General features: G+C 43.4%; 1 protein-coding gene across 1 annotated transcript; it reads right to left on the reverse strand.

Moving 5' to 3' along the window:
* Window positions 1-158: 158 nt before the first annotated feature.
* On the reverse strand, window positions 159-9,234 carry LOC308101506 (coronin-2A-like; the record flags this gene model as incomplete). Its single annotated transcript, XM_080450925.1, has 13 exons — window positions 159-354; window positions 909-977; window positions 1,397-1,564; window positions 3,147-3,298; window positions 4,196-4,286; window positions 4,794-4,909; window positions 4,992-5,088; window positions 5,696-5,800; window positions 6,437-6,553; window positions 7,290-7,493; window positions 7,952-8,101; window positions 8,395-8,511; window positions 9,013-9,234. 13 exons carry the CDS (start codon window positions 9,232-9,234, stop codon window positions 289-291), a joined length of 1,674 nt encoding a protein of 557 aa, XP_080307051.1. The 3' UTR covers window positions 159-288.
* Between the last annotated feature and the right edge of the window lie 4,593 nt (window positions 9,235-13,827).

Below are 13,827 nucleotides of genomic sequence, written 5' to 3' on the forward strand. Positions count from 1 at the left end.
AAAGAAAGGTTTAAAGACAAGACAGTATTTCTTTTCTTGTTTATTTGGAATTGCTTGTTTGAAGTTCAGCTTTCATTTTGTCATGACTTGTTGCTGTGGCAACTGAACACTGGGCAAACTATTGTTTTGCTGATATAACGGTGCTAACAGAAATTCATGCTGATTGGAGGAATCAGACAAAAGACGCTATACAGAGAAAAATGACACATGCTAGTCTGTTGTGAATCGGGAAGTGCCGTTTTCATTGGTCAGAAATGTGATTGGTGGAGGAAGCTGATTTGTTGATTCTCAGAAAGTAGCTCTGAAGTTCTTCCTGCCGTTCTTAACTTCCAGCTCCAGCTGGTTGATTCTCTCCTGTAGAAGAGACGGAAACCGTTTTGTGTGTGTATATGTTAGGTGCACGTTTTTAAAGATTCTGTGCAAGTTCTCACTAGCCAGTAGCCACTGTAGCCACTCTGTTTCACTGATCCATTTTAGCTGTGCAAGTAAGTAATGCTTGCTGATCAGAGTCTGTGCTCATCAAGACGAGCCACCAACCCCCGATTTTGGAGAGTCATTGACAACAGATCTACTGGCTTGGAGAATTGCTATTTTTTTGAAAACTTTAATAATTATGTATGTTATATAATGATGACATGCCCAAAATTGGAACGGCCAGTTGAAAGTGGTTAAAACTCAAGACACGTTGGCTGCGTAAGTGCCTATACCGATGAAAAAAATAAGTACTAATCAAATAATGGCTGATATATCGGCCAAACCGATCTATCGGTTGGGCTCTAATTAGGTACGTACACACACACACAGCACATTAAGTATTGGTGTAGTAATTGTCTAGTCTAATGAAAAAGATTTTTTAGGTTGTACAGCTGATAAAGAGGTTGTGTGTGTGTGTGCGTGCGCGCGCTAACCTCTTTCTGTTCCAGTTGCTCCTGCATTTCTCTGATCTCATCCTGCTGTCTGTAGAAGGCCTGCAGGAGCTGAAACACATGCTGCATGTAATACAATGCACACTGCCATAGGCTCTGTGCAGAACTGTAATCTGTGCAGAACTGTACTGTAGTCCCTGGTTTCAGAAGGTAGCATACCTGTTTGCTGTTTCCACTTCAGTTTCCTATTGCTTTCTTTGAAACGCATACTGTATGAAGGTGTGTTTCTGGTTCAAATCTGCTGCAAAGCCAATGAAGCGAAGCTATGTGAAACTGAACAGGAAACGGCTATGCAATCTTTTGAAAACCTTGAGATTACACTTATGCACAGAAGAGATGCATAATAATGCACATGGTTTCTCACACATTACAGTAAAAGACACCCACATAAACTCACATTTAAATTGGAGATAAAGACACACACACACACACACACACACACACACACACACACACACAGTGTCTCTCACCTCGCTCTCTGTCCTGGGTGGTGGTCTTTCTGCAGGTTCACAGCAGTGGGGGGTGCAGTGGTAGGCCCAGGTCAGAGCCTGGGTCTCGTCTGGCTGCCAGCCCGACAGATCACTCACCTCCCTGGGGTACTTGGCGTCCTGGTAGGACAGCTGCTCCTGCAGGAACGCCTGGCAAGGTGGCAGAGACACAACCGAGGTAAACGCTACACTTAACTCATCAATTCCATGTCATGAAGAAAAAATGTTTAAAGGGATAGTTAACCCCCAAAATTACTTTCTTTCTATCAACTAGTCACCCCATGGAGACTTGAATTCATGGATATTTTTCTGGTTTTGTCGCATTCCTAAGCCAATCATTTGATGACTGGCAGCGGTTCCGGTAGGACACAAAAGAGTCTCCTTTGTGTCTCCTACCGGAACCGCTGCCTGGTCATCAGATTATTGGCTTAGGAATGCGACAAAAACAATGGGGTGACTAATCTCCATGAGGTGGCTAATCGATAAAAAAAAATATTTTTGGGGGGGGTGAACTATCCCTTTAATGGGGAACAGCATTTCGGTCTGGAGACCTTCATCAGGTCATCTTTGAAATAACCGAAACGTTTCCCATTAAAACTTTTATTTTGTATTTGAAGACTGCAGAAGTCCTCTGTGTTCTTTGCTTAACGTATCTTTGTAGGTGTGTAAAAGTATTGCTCGTTTATGACATTGGTTCAGGGGTCCTTGAGGGGGTTTCAGGGGGTCCCCAGCTAATATATTGACACACTAATATAAATACACTCAACATACACATGTAGCCTAGTAAAGAGCTTCCATACAGATGAAACGATGTAGTGTGTAAAAGATAATGAGGGGACAGTGTTAGCTTTCTTTGTGAGTGTGACTGCTGGCAAACATGTAAAAGAATGTGTGGCAGAGGGTGACGAAACATGAAATCAGGAGGAAAATAGCTGTTGGAAAATAAAGCATGCATGTCATTATTGCTAAAGAAACGACTACCTTGAAAGGGTTTACACGGCTACTTACTAATATATAGTGTGTTTGTTTCAGGACCAACACAAAAGCTGTATATTATTACACTATATTATTACACTTATTACATAGCTACTTATGATTACTGTATTAAACAAGCTGTTAAGTGACACATTTCCACTTCCATTGCAACATAAACAGAGGCAGAATAACAGTTTGCCATTGAGAAATAAACTGTAGTATGCCGTTTGTCCAATCAGAATCGAGCATTCAACCAAGTTGTGTAAAACTGAATTTATTTCCATGTCCTGCCACTGAACTGCTCCATCGACATCTCTGCTCAAACCTTTTCAACTTGATTTCTCTGTATGCGTTGGTGTGAATGCAAATCACGAACACAATATATAACTGATTGTTTTGGCACCATGATTAAAATTTCAAAGTTCTAGAGTAGACTATCCCCATTATTCTAGTGCAATGGTTCTCAACGTGGGTTTGAGGGACCCCCAGGGGTCCTTCAGGGGTCCTTCGCTAAATGATTGGTATGTTGTAAATACAACTAGAGAAATACAAGAATACCTACAGTACTTAGACAATACATGAATTCCCAACCAGGTGACAGAATCTTGACTAACAATAAAAAAAGTTGTTAGAAGATCAAGTGGAGGTCCGTGGTATAATACATGTATCAAAGTTCCTTGAAATGTAAGAGGTTGAGAATCATGATGATGACAGACTTGTACTACACATTATGAATACCGAACATTGTGTACCACACCTCTTGCACTGATCCCAGACCTGTCCTAGCCGGTCCCGGGCCAAGTGAAGGGCTGCTCTGGAGCCTGAGGGGGCTGTGCCCCTTGAAGGGAGGCGTTTCTGGGTAGGGGTTGGTTACTGCAGCCCCAGGCTTCAGGGACATGAGCACAGGGCCTGGAGGCAGAGGAAATGGAACCTAAGATGAATGGTTAATTTATGCAAAAATTATAGAACTACAAGCTCAAAGCAAGTCCGTGACACATTGTGAGCTTGTAGATCTGCTATTTTCTGTGTGTGATGCTGGCAGTGACCTAGAGGTGGGGAGGTTGAATCAGAGAGGTTGCCTGTTCCACTCCCAGCTACGACAGGCCGGAGGAATTGCAGGCACTGAACCCCAAACACGGAGGTTAACTCATTCAGTGCCAAAAATATTTCTGGCTATATCACCCCTGTGCCAAGGCCAAAAATACATTGTAAAAAAAAAGTGCTTTGGAGCCGAGATACAGCCTTTTCAGTTAAAAAGTTAAACAAGAAGTGAATGGAGCAGCAAATCTTCAAATCATCATATCTTGGGTTCTGAACCTTTTTTTTCAAAATGAAAAAACGTGACGTCTGCGACGTCATTGGCACTCAATGAGTTAAGTGCCTTGCTCTAGAGCTCTGAGGCCATTATGTGTACATTTGTAGATTGTACGTGGCTGCTGTTTATGTATATAAATATACAGTATCTAAACTTCATACATTCCAATCACCTGTGTGTGAAATGTTCAACAAATAACTTATTTTAAAGGGAAACTTTCAAACCAATTTTGAACCTGAATCCTATTGTTCTGATGAGGTCATTTATTTAGTGTTGGAAAAGATGCTCTATTTTTCTGCGTATTTCTTCTCCACAAAATGTTGACCTCGTATACATTCTGTATGTCCGATAACACCAGACAACCGTTCGGAATCAGCTAAGTTTTGTTTTAATATGACTATTATTCTCATCCCAACAAATATAGCCGCTTGGTCAAAGGTGTGCCTTTGGGCATGAGAATGTGTTGGTCTGTGGCTCCATGCGTGACTGACCTCTGTTGACCCCAGAGAGCCACTCCTGAGCCGTCATGGCCGCCTGGTTTCCTATCGTCATGGGATACAAGTCCTCCTGGAAACTGTCCGACTGCCAGAGAAAGAAGTGGTGTGCAAAGATAGAGGAGACTGATGAAAATAATGATGGATTTATCCATCACTCACTCTCTCTGACTCTGTCTCTCCCTCTCTCTCCACCATCACGCTCTCTCTCTCATCCCTCTCCATCTCATGTCTCTTTCTCTATCCATTTACCCCCCCCCCCCCCACCACATTTATAGTATCACGTGAAATACGTGTGGCCTAATGTATACAGGAAGTCACGTGAGAAAAAATAATGGATCTACAACAGACATCTGTATGTTGCACCGTGATACGTTGTTAGCTTGTAGATCTGCTCTGTTTGTCACATGACACCTTTGCCTGAGTCTGTCTTGGTGCATTGATGGAACACTGGTGTATATAGCCTCATTATTGCACCATATGATTGCTATAGGCCTGGAAATGGGGTAAAATACTTTGGAAAAGTTATGGAAAAGTTTAGAAAATTCATTCTTAAAAATGTGTGAGAACCCCCCCTCCCCCCCTCTCTCTCTACCTCTTTTCGTGGTACTATCATGGACAGAGGTTCCACCAGGTCCTTGTCGGTGATGAGTCTGTAGAACCTGAACACCTCGCAGGCCCTGACATCCAGGCCTCGCTTTGGCATCACCCCTACACACCACACAAAGGTCAGGGGTCAATACAGATGTTTCTATGTGTATTGTATTTGCTTGTGTGCGAGTGTGAGTCTCACCCAGGCCTTTCTGGGGCAGTACTGAGCGGTATTCGGTCAGAAAGGTCACGTAGGGTTTCTCTGAACTCACTTCATAATACCTGATGTTTCCATCTCCCTGAGAGACACACACAGTACAACACACTCACAATTAACCCTGCAATGGATGATATTCCATACACCAGTGGTTCTCAAAGTGGGGTCCCAGGGGTCTTTTTGGGGGGTACGAGGGGGTCCCTGGCAAAATGAGTTAATATAGCGTCACCATCATTTTAACCATATTTTATACTATTTTATACCACACTGCGAGCTTGTACATCTGCTATTTTTGAAATTGTTTGAAAAATATCAATATTTTCTATCAGTTACACACGCCTTGAATTCATGGAGATTTTTGACTGGCGGAAAGATGCTAATGTCTCCAGTATGAGTCTCCTACCGGAGCCGCTGCCGATCATCAAATTATTGGCTTAGGAATGCGACAAAAACTAAAACATCTCCATGAATTCAAGTCTCCATGGGGTGTGTAATCGATAGAAAAAAAGTCATTTTGGTGGTGAACTATCCCTTTAAAGGGAGTTCGGTTCAGTTCTGCCATTACCGTTGCGTATCGAGAGGGTGTAAAATAGCCGTGTGTATCTTGTGGAAAAGTTGAGATATATGACTAAATGCACGTTTTCGTGTGTGTCTGTGTGTGTGTCTGTGTGTGTGTGTGTGTGTGTTACCTTCCCAGCCAGGTAGAGCATGTGTGTGTCCGGGTCGTAGAAGGGGAACAGAACTCCGGCCGATCCGTCCAGGTCTTCCTCATAGAGAGGTTCTGATAGGTCCTCCTACAACGTACACAGTCATAGATAGGTTCTGATAGGTCCTCCTACAACGTACACATTCATAGAGAGGCTCTGATAGGTCCTCCTACAACGTACACATTCATAGAGCGGTTCTGATAGGTCCTCCTACAACGTACACATTCATAGAGAGGTTCTGATAGGTCCTCCTACAACGTACACATGGAGCAAGGTTTCTGCCCAACAGCTACTATGCTTGCATGTGTGTATGTGTGTGTGCACTTGTGTTATTATACTTGTGAGGGCCAATTGTCCCCACAGCAAGTATAGTAGAATTTGATAAATAGACATTGTGCGGACCGTTTTCCTGGTCCTCACAATGGTTGTTTTATGGTTGGTTAAGATTTTGCAAATTAGAACAATATTCAGGTTTGGGTTATGATTAGGCATTTAGAGGTTAGGTTTAGGGGTTAGACTTGGAGTTATGCCTGATTTATATTAAGTTGTGTGCCTGTGTTATGCTCTAAAAATAGCAGATCCTACAATTTGATATTTTTGCTATTTTCGGCTTTATGGTTAGAGTCAAAATGGTAAAATAAATATGAAAATGACATTCATAAAATTGTTGTCCTAAAATGTTGATGTCCTCACAAGTATAGTAATACAAACGTGCGTGTGTACCGGGTCCCAGAGGGCCATCATTCTGTGTTTCCATGGTGAACCGCCGGTAGAAAGCAGCATCCTCAGATCCCCAATGAACAACACCTTACTGGCCCTGTGCTCCTTATTACTGGACACCTGACACACACACACACACACACACACACACACACACACACACACACACACACACACACACACACACACACACACACACACACACACACACACACACACACACACAACATTGAACATTCGGCGAAAATAGGTGATCTACCAACTCACACCGCGTGCGTTGTTAGCTTGTAGATCAGCTATTTTCAGCAAAGAGATAGAGGAGGAGGCCTACTATAGACCCCTGTGGGACAAAGTATATCGTTTTTTTTAATGCTACTACTTTTATACTACTAGTATAAAAAAGGGATAAAGCTGTGATACGACGGTGTTGCATCACAGAAATAGCCGATCTACAAACTCACAACACACAGTTGTTGTTTCTTTTTGCTGTTTTTTCAAGAGTAGACAATCATTTTTTACCCCTTTTTCTCCCCAATTTAGTCGTTATGCCAATTCATTCCTCCCCACACACATTTCTGTGTTGTCACTGCTGTCGTATCCTACTGACTCACCTGCCAGTGAGGAGCCCCCACCAGGAGGACGTAGAGCCTTCGTCCTAGATCCTCCCGCCCAACACTCCCCACTGACAGGTGCCGCCCCCAGCCCTTAGGAGTATACGTGCAATGACTGATATCACCCTCCCCACGACAAACGCCGGATGCACCACGGTGGATTCGAACCCACAACCTCCGTGGTGGTGGGCAGGGACTTTACCACTGCGCCACCCGAGCGCCGCGCAAAACACACACTCTCTTACTTGAAGGGTTTGGCCAGTGCGCGCGTCTAGAACTCGTATCCTTCGGTCTCTGGACGCGACGGCCAGTCTGCTGCCGTCTGTGTTGTAGGAGGCGGAGACTATCAGCATCTCGGAGGCGGGGGGGTGGAGGGGGGGCGGGGCCAGGACCACGCGCACAGGATACCTGAGTACCGCCCCGCCTTGAGACACGTCCCACAGGAACACCTGCTGGGACACACCCCTCAAAATCAGTACCTCATGGTGCCAGCCAGGCAGATTATTGCCCGGGCTAACAGGGTAGCAGTGCAGTTGGTCCAGGAGAGTTCTGGTTCTCGAACCTTTTCAGGTCAAGGACCCCCAACTGGATTTGGAATATTCTCGGCGAGGAGGTAGACACTTTAAAAGTATGATTTTATATGGAAATTGTGCAACTGCCCACTTCAAAACAACATGGATTGTATGTATTTATATAAGACCATCACTTCAGAATTGCATTTTAAATAGATGAATTCAGCTGACAGGGCCAACTTAACCATACTAACAGTGTCTAAACTTTACAAAAAATATTAAGTAAACCACATTGTTAATATTAACAATTCTGACAGTTCTTGGGATCTACCATTAACCGTCACTAAATGATTTGTAGTTGACACTGGCATTGACCACTGACCAGTAAGACTGACCTTGTAGTCGTAGGCGGCGCTAAGGAGGAGGTCCTCGGCGGTTGGATGCCACTCAATAAGCCCCACCCTCCTGGAATGTCCAATCAGAGTCTTCCTGGCCTGGGTGAGGTTGTGTTGTACACCACACACTGGAATGTCCCAGATCTTCACCTACACACACACACACACACACACACACACACACACACACACACACACACACACACACACACACACACACACACACACACACACACACACACACACACACACACACACACAAAATAGCGGATCTTCTGAGTACGTTTTACTCTTATGTACCTGTACACAAGATGTAACAATAAAGTACAACCTTGAACCTTGAACAGATCTGCTATTTTCACTATGTGTGTGTGTGTATATATATATATATATGCACTTCTCGATTATTCGATTAAGTACAAATATACAAACGGATAGAGTACAGTGCAGTCTTCAGAACAGGAGGCGATGCTGTAGTCGTTGAATGGATTCCATTTAACATCCAGAACTCTGCCTCTGTGACCACACACCCTGGACTGTAGCGGGTCCACTCTACCTGTCTGAGAGAGAGACAAATGTACACTCTCAGAGTTAAAGACTTGTAAGGGTCCATTTGGTTCCTAACTATCAGTCGTTTATTTAGCTGGTGAGTGGGGACTGGGGACCCCATGGAACCTCCTCAAAGACCGGTCCTTGAGTGGGGTGTACCAATGGACCACTGGGGTCCATTTGTGTACACTCTCAGAGTTACAGACCTGTAAGGGTTCTTTTGGACCCCTGGTGGTCCCCGGACCTCAAGTTGAGAACCAGTACAGGAGACGAGAGGAGGAAAATGAAGAAGTAATGATGGATAAGAAAGAAGACAAACTATTAAAACAAGAAAACGAATTACTCGAGGGGAATAGAAAAGAGGGGAACAAATGATAAAAGAGGAAAGGAATGGAAGAGGAGAGAAAAGCGCAGAGAAGAGTAAAAGAAGAAGGAAGAGGGGAAACTACAAAAATGGCGGAAAGTCAAAACCAAATCAACGAGCCAACACAGGAAGTGGACAGAGTACGTACATGACGGACAGGCAGGACCAGGAATGACCCGCCCCCGGCGCACTCTGTCACCACGGCGATGAAGCAGGGATTGGCCGAGCAGTAGTGGTTGTCATGGACACCGCGGGAGATTGGCACCCCGTCAAAGCAGTGGTCCTTGGTGGCGGGTTTGCCATAAGCACGGCCGAACTTAGAAACACGCACAGACGACCGCCATGACATCTGGAGAGTACAGCAATACATGACTGTGTTTCTGTCTGTTAAGCTATGAAAGAATTTATACAAAACTTTGTAGTGTGGTTCTTCACGGGCCAAGGAAGAACTGATACCCTTTGCATGTCAATTGGCCCAAAGGTTTATTCACAAAAAGGTGCATAACTTGACACCCCGGAATATGGATGCTGCATGGGGTTCAACTGGTTGATGATCCCTTCTTCCAAAAGGGGGTGTGCCTCTAGTCTGTGCTCCACTGAGCACATGTGGTAGTTTTCTTTTTCCATGTTTTGGAGAAGGAGCCCAGTGTGTAGGTGTTTACCTGGTGTGATGAGTCCTCTGTTGAAGCGGCACGCTCATTATGTTGTGTGATCAATTATTCAATCATCTGTCATTACTGCTTCTTATTAAACTCATCAATAATGCATCAATACCTTTAATAACTCAACATGCGAATCATTCAGACAGCGCACACACACACACACACACACACACACAGGCACACACAGGCACGCACGCACGCACGCACGCACGCACGCACGCATGCACGCACGCACGCGCGCACACGCACACACACACACACACACACACCAGTTAAAAACTGTACAGCTATGTACAAACACACACTGAAACATGTGTCTTGTTGTGTTAAGCATCCATGCTGTGCAAAAACGCTTCCTGCTCTTACACATGACCTGTGACCTTTGACCTATAGTGGGTCCAGTGAGGTGAAGACGGTTAGGGTCATCTTACTGGAGAGATTTAGTTCCCATTGTCTTACCGTACTGGAGAGAGTTTTCTGCCTTCTGGCCAGCTCTGCATGTCACTCCACTACACTGCAAAATCCTCAGTGGAAATGTAACTCTGAGAGTGGACAAATGGAACTAAATGGAACCTTAAGGTTCCATTCGTACACTCTCAAAGTTACAAATTGATACATTAACACTGAGGATTTGACTGTGTATGACAATCTTGTCCTAACTCACCTGTCTTAAGAGTAACAACAGTTAATAGTTCGAATTCAGTCTCGTTTTGATATCCTCAGAAACGTTATACTTAATTGCATGACGCTTTCGCTCGACAAACATTACACATTTTCAACTGTAAAAAAGTGTTGATGTGTCTATAGTTATTACAATAAACCATTATACAGTACATTTACCCTTAGGAATGAAAGTTGGGGAATCACGGAGGGATTGTGGGAAAAACACTGCTTTAAAGCAAGAATGAGAATATTTTTTATTTGCAGTTTTGTTTGCACAATCTGTCTCCGTATTAAACTGAAGTTACAAAAAATAGAAACATTTCAGTTATTGACAACTATACTGACTCATAACGTAAAGATAAGATGAAAGAAGATAGAAAGTATGACATATGTTGTCTTACAGTACCTTGGATAGTCATGTAGATCTCACCTTCTTCTGGGAACACACACACAAGTACTACTAATAATTCAACTACTAGTACTTCTAGTACTAATACAGAAAGCCAGTTTACTAATACTTAAATATTGCTACTACTACTACTACTACTACTACTACTACTACTATCACTCCTTCTCAGTCTAGTAGTACTACTACCACTACTACTGTACTACAACCAGTACTGTCTGTTACTACCACCACCACCACTACCAATACTGGTACTACTGTTTCTATTAACACTACTACTATTAGCACTACCTGTACTACCACTATACATACTATTACTACCACTACTACTACAGCTACTATTGACACTATACTGTTACTAACACCGCCGCTGCTACTACGACTATTCTGAACCTAGTGACTGCATGATAACATCTGACTGGAGCTCCTCTAGACTCTCACTGTAGTGTGTGTGTGTGTGTGTGTGTGTGTGTGTGTGTGTGTGTGTGTGTGTGTGTGTGTGTGTGTGTGTGTGTGTGTGTGTGTGTGTGTGTGTGTGTGTGTGTGTGTGTGTGTGTGTGTGTGTGTGTGTGTGTGTGTGTGTGTGTGTGTGTGTGTGTGTGGTATCCAGTGTGGTTGGGTTTTTGTATGTGTGTAACCATGCATAAAGTAGTACCATGGTTAATGTCGGAGGGGGCAGCCAGACATCATGGATCAAAAGACACACTCGCACGTGCACCACACAATTCAATTCAATTCAATTTTTCAATTCAAAGGGCTTTATTGGCATGAGAAAACATACGTTTACATTGCCAAAGCAGAAAGCACAATACAACAATACAGCAATACAATCAAAACAAAAAATATGTACATTTGAAAGTCAGAATCTTCAATAGATCAATTTCTATGTACCAAGATCACTGGGTGCAGGTATACTGCAGGAATATACACAATGATTAGCCTTTAGGGTGGTTGTGTTCCGTTTGATATCCTTCTCCTATCACAGCAACTCACGAATCTTGCTGCTGTGATTGCACATTGTTGTACTTCGCCCAGCAGATATGGGAGTTTTTTGTCATTGGTCATGTTTTCAAAATCTCCGTGTGTGGTTGTAATCTGTGGGAAGTATGTGTCTCTGATGTCTTGGTACAATGGACAGACGGTTAGGAAGTGTAGCTCGGTTTCCACTTCATTTTGTGTGCAGTGGGTGCATAGTCTGTCTTCTCTCGGGATACAGGTCTGCCTGTGACGACCTTTCTCGATTGCAAGACTGTGCTCACTGAGTCTGTACCTAGATTTTTCTTTGTTTTGGGTCAGTCACGGTGCTCAGGTATTCTGCCACTGCGTATTCTCTGTTTAGGGCCAGATAGCATTCTAGTTTACTCTGCTTTTGTGTTGCTTCTTTCCAATGTGTCAGGTAGTTTTCCTTTTGCTGTTTTATAATTTGGTTTAGTCCAATGGGTTTTCTATCTCGTGGCTCTGTTTGTGTTTGTGCCCGGAGTTCCAGGGCCAGCTGGCTGAGGGGGCATTTCTCTAGAGTTTCGCTGTGTCTGAGTGCCTTGTTATGGAGTGCATCTAGGTCGCTTTCTTTTAGGTGGTTGTAGAACTTAAGTGCTCTCTTTTTTATTTTGATTATGAGTGGGTATCGTCCTAATTCTGCCCTGCATGCATTATTTTGTGTTTTTCGCTGGGTACGGAGAATGGATTTGCAGAATTCTGTGTGTAGGGTCTCGGTTTGGTGTTTATCCCATTTTTCAAGGTCATGGTTTGCTAATGGTCCCCAGATCTCACAACCATAGAGGGAAATTGGTTCTATCACAGAGTCCAGTATTTTAAGCCAGGTTTTAATTGGGATGTCTATTTTGATGTTTCTTTTGATAGCATAGAATGCCCTTCTTGCCTTGTCTCTCAGGTCCTTTACAGCTTGGTTGTAGTTCCCTGTGCTGCTGATGTTTAGGCCAAGGTAGGTATAGTTTTTTGTTTGTTCTAGTGGGATTGACCACACACACACACACACACACACACACACACATCACATCACATCGCGACACGTTGTGAGCTTGTAGATCGGCTATTTTCACCCAAAAAATTATTATGGTTCGTGAATCGTAATTGAGGCACAATTTTGAAATAATCGTGATATTGATTTGAAGTCATATTGCTCAGCCCTACCACCCACAAACCTCCGTAACGCCCGGCCAAGCCAGAGGCGCTGTGGATGATTCAAACCCCTAACTGAGACTGTGCGGTGGTGAGCATCCCTTTACAGTCTACAGCTATTTTTAATTACGTTTTATGGCGTCGCTCTGCAGGTGGCTAGCTGTCTACATGAGGGCTGGTCTGTCTCTCTGTGTACATATCTGGAGCTAATCTTGCAAACTGTTTGACCGACCAGCACCAACTTTCTTGCTAACCCACTGCTAGTAGGCCACAGAATTATTTTCTATCACATTTTATACTATTATGTTTTAAACATTATTTATCTTTAAAACTATGATGAAAAGGTTAGAATCAGGCTGAAACATTGCCCATGTTTGGAGTCATACATCATAGATATGTCATAAGATGACTGACATCACAAATGACTGATGTCACAGGCTGGTCACATGAAGTCTGAGATCCACATGTAGCCATTGCATGCCGTTCCCCTGAGATGAGATGTCCTTTTAATGACATCACAGGAAAATGAATGAATTTTCAAAACTGTTTAATATGAATGATCTTCTTGCGTGCATGAAGTGTTTTCTTTTTATTGGACCAGATGTGCAGTACGTCCTCCCAGCACACTTGATGGGATTGATCTCATTGGACATTGAGTGGATTCTGATGCTTTGCTATTGGTAGGTGAGTTGATTCCTTTTCATTTGATTGGTCGCCAATTATTGAAATGAAAAAGGTTGAGAATCACTGCGTGTACTGTATGTCGGCCCGATTAGGATCAGAGACTTCAGGCTGTAAACCAGTGGGTCGTTTTTAATTGTAAGGACCCCAGTTTGATATGTATTAGGCCATGATAACATTTCTATCTCTGAGACTGGGACTCTAATCTTATCTACACTGTAAAAATCCTCAGTGTTCATTTAATTCTGAGTGTACAAATGGAACCAAATGGACCTGGGTTTACACTCTAAGAGCTGTGTCTCAGAGGAGGGTGGTAGACAGTTCAGAAACCTGCCTACCAATGAGTTTATTTATCAATGCGAGAACAATGACTTCTGTTGCAGCATGTTAACCTTCCAGGAAGAGAAAGGCT

This window comes from Gymnoscopelus braueri (assembly GCF_963280865.1).
Source record: "Gymnoscopelus braueri genome assembly, chromosome: 15".
NCBI lineage: Eukaryota > Metazoa > Chordata > Actinopteri > Myctophiformes > Myctophidae > Gymnoscopelus > Gymnoscopelus braueri.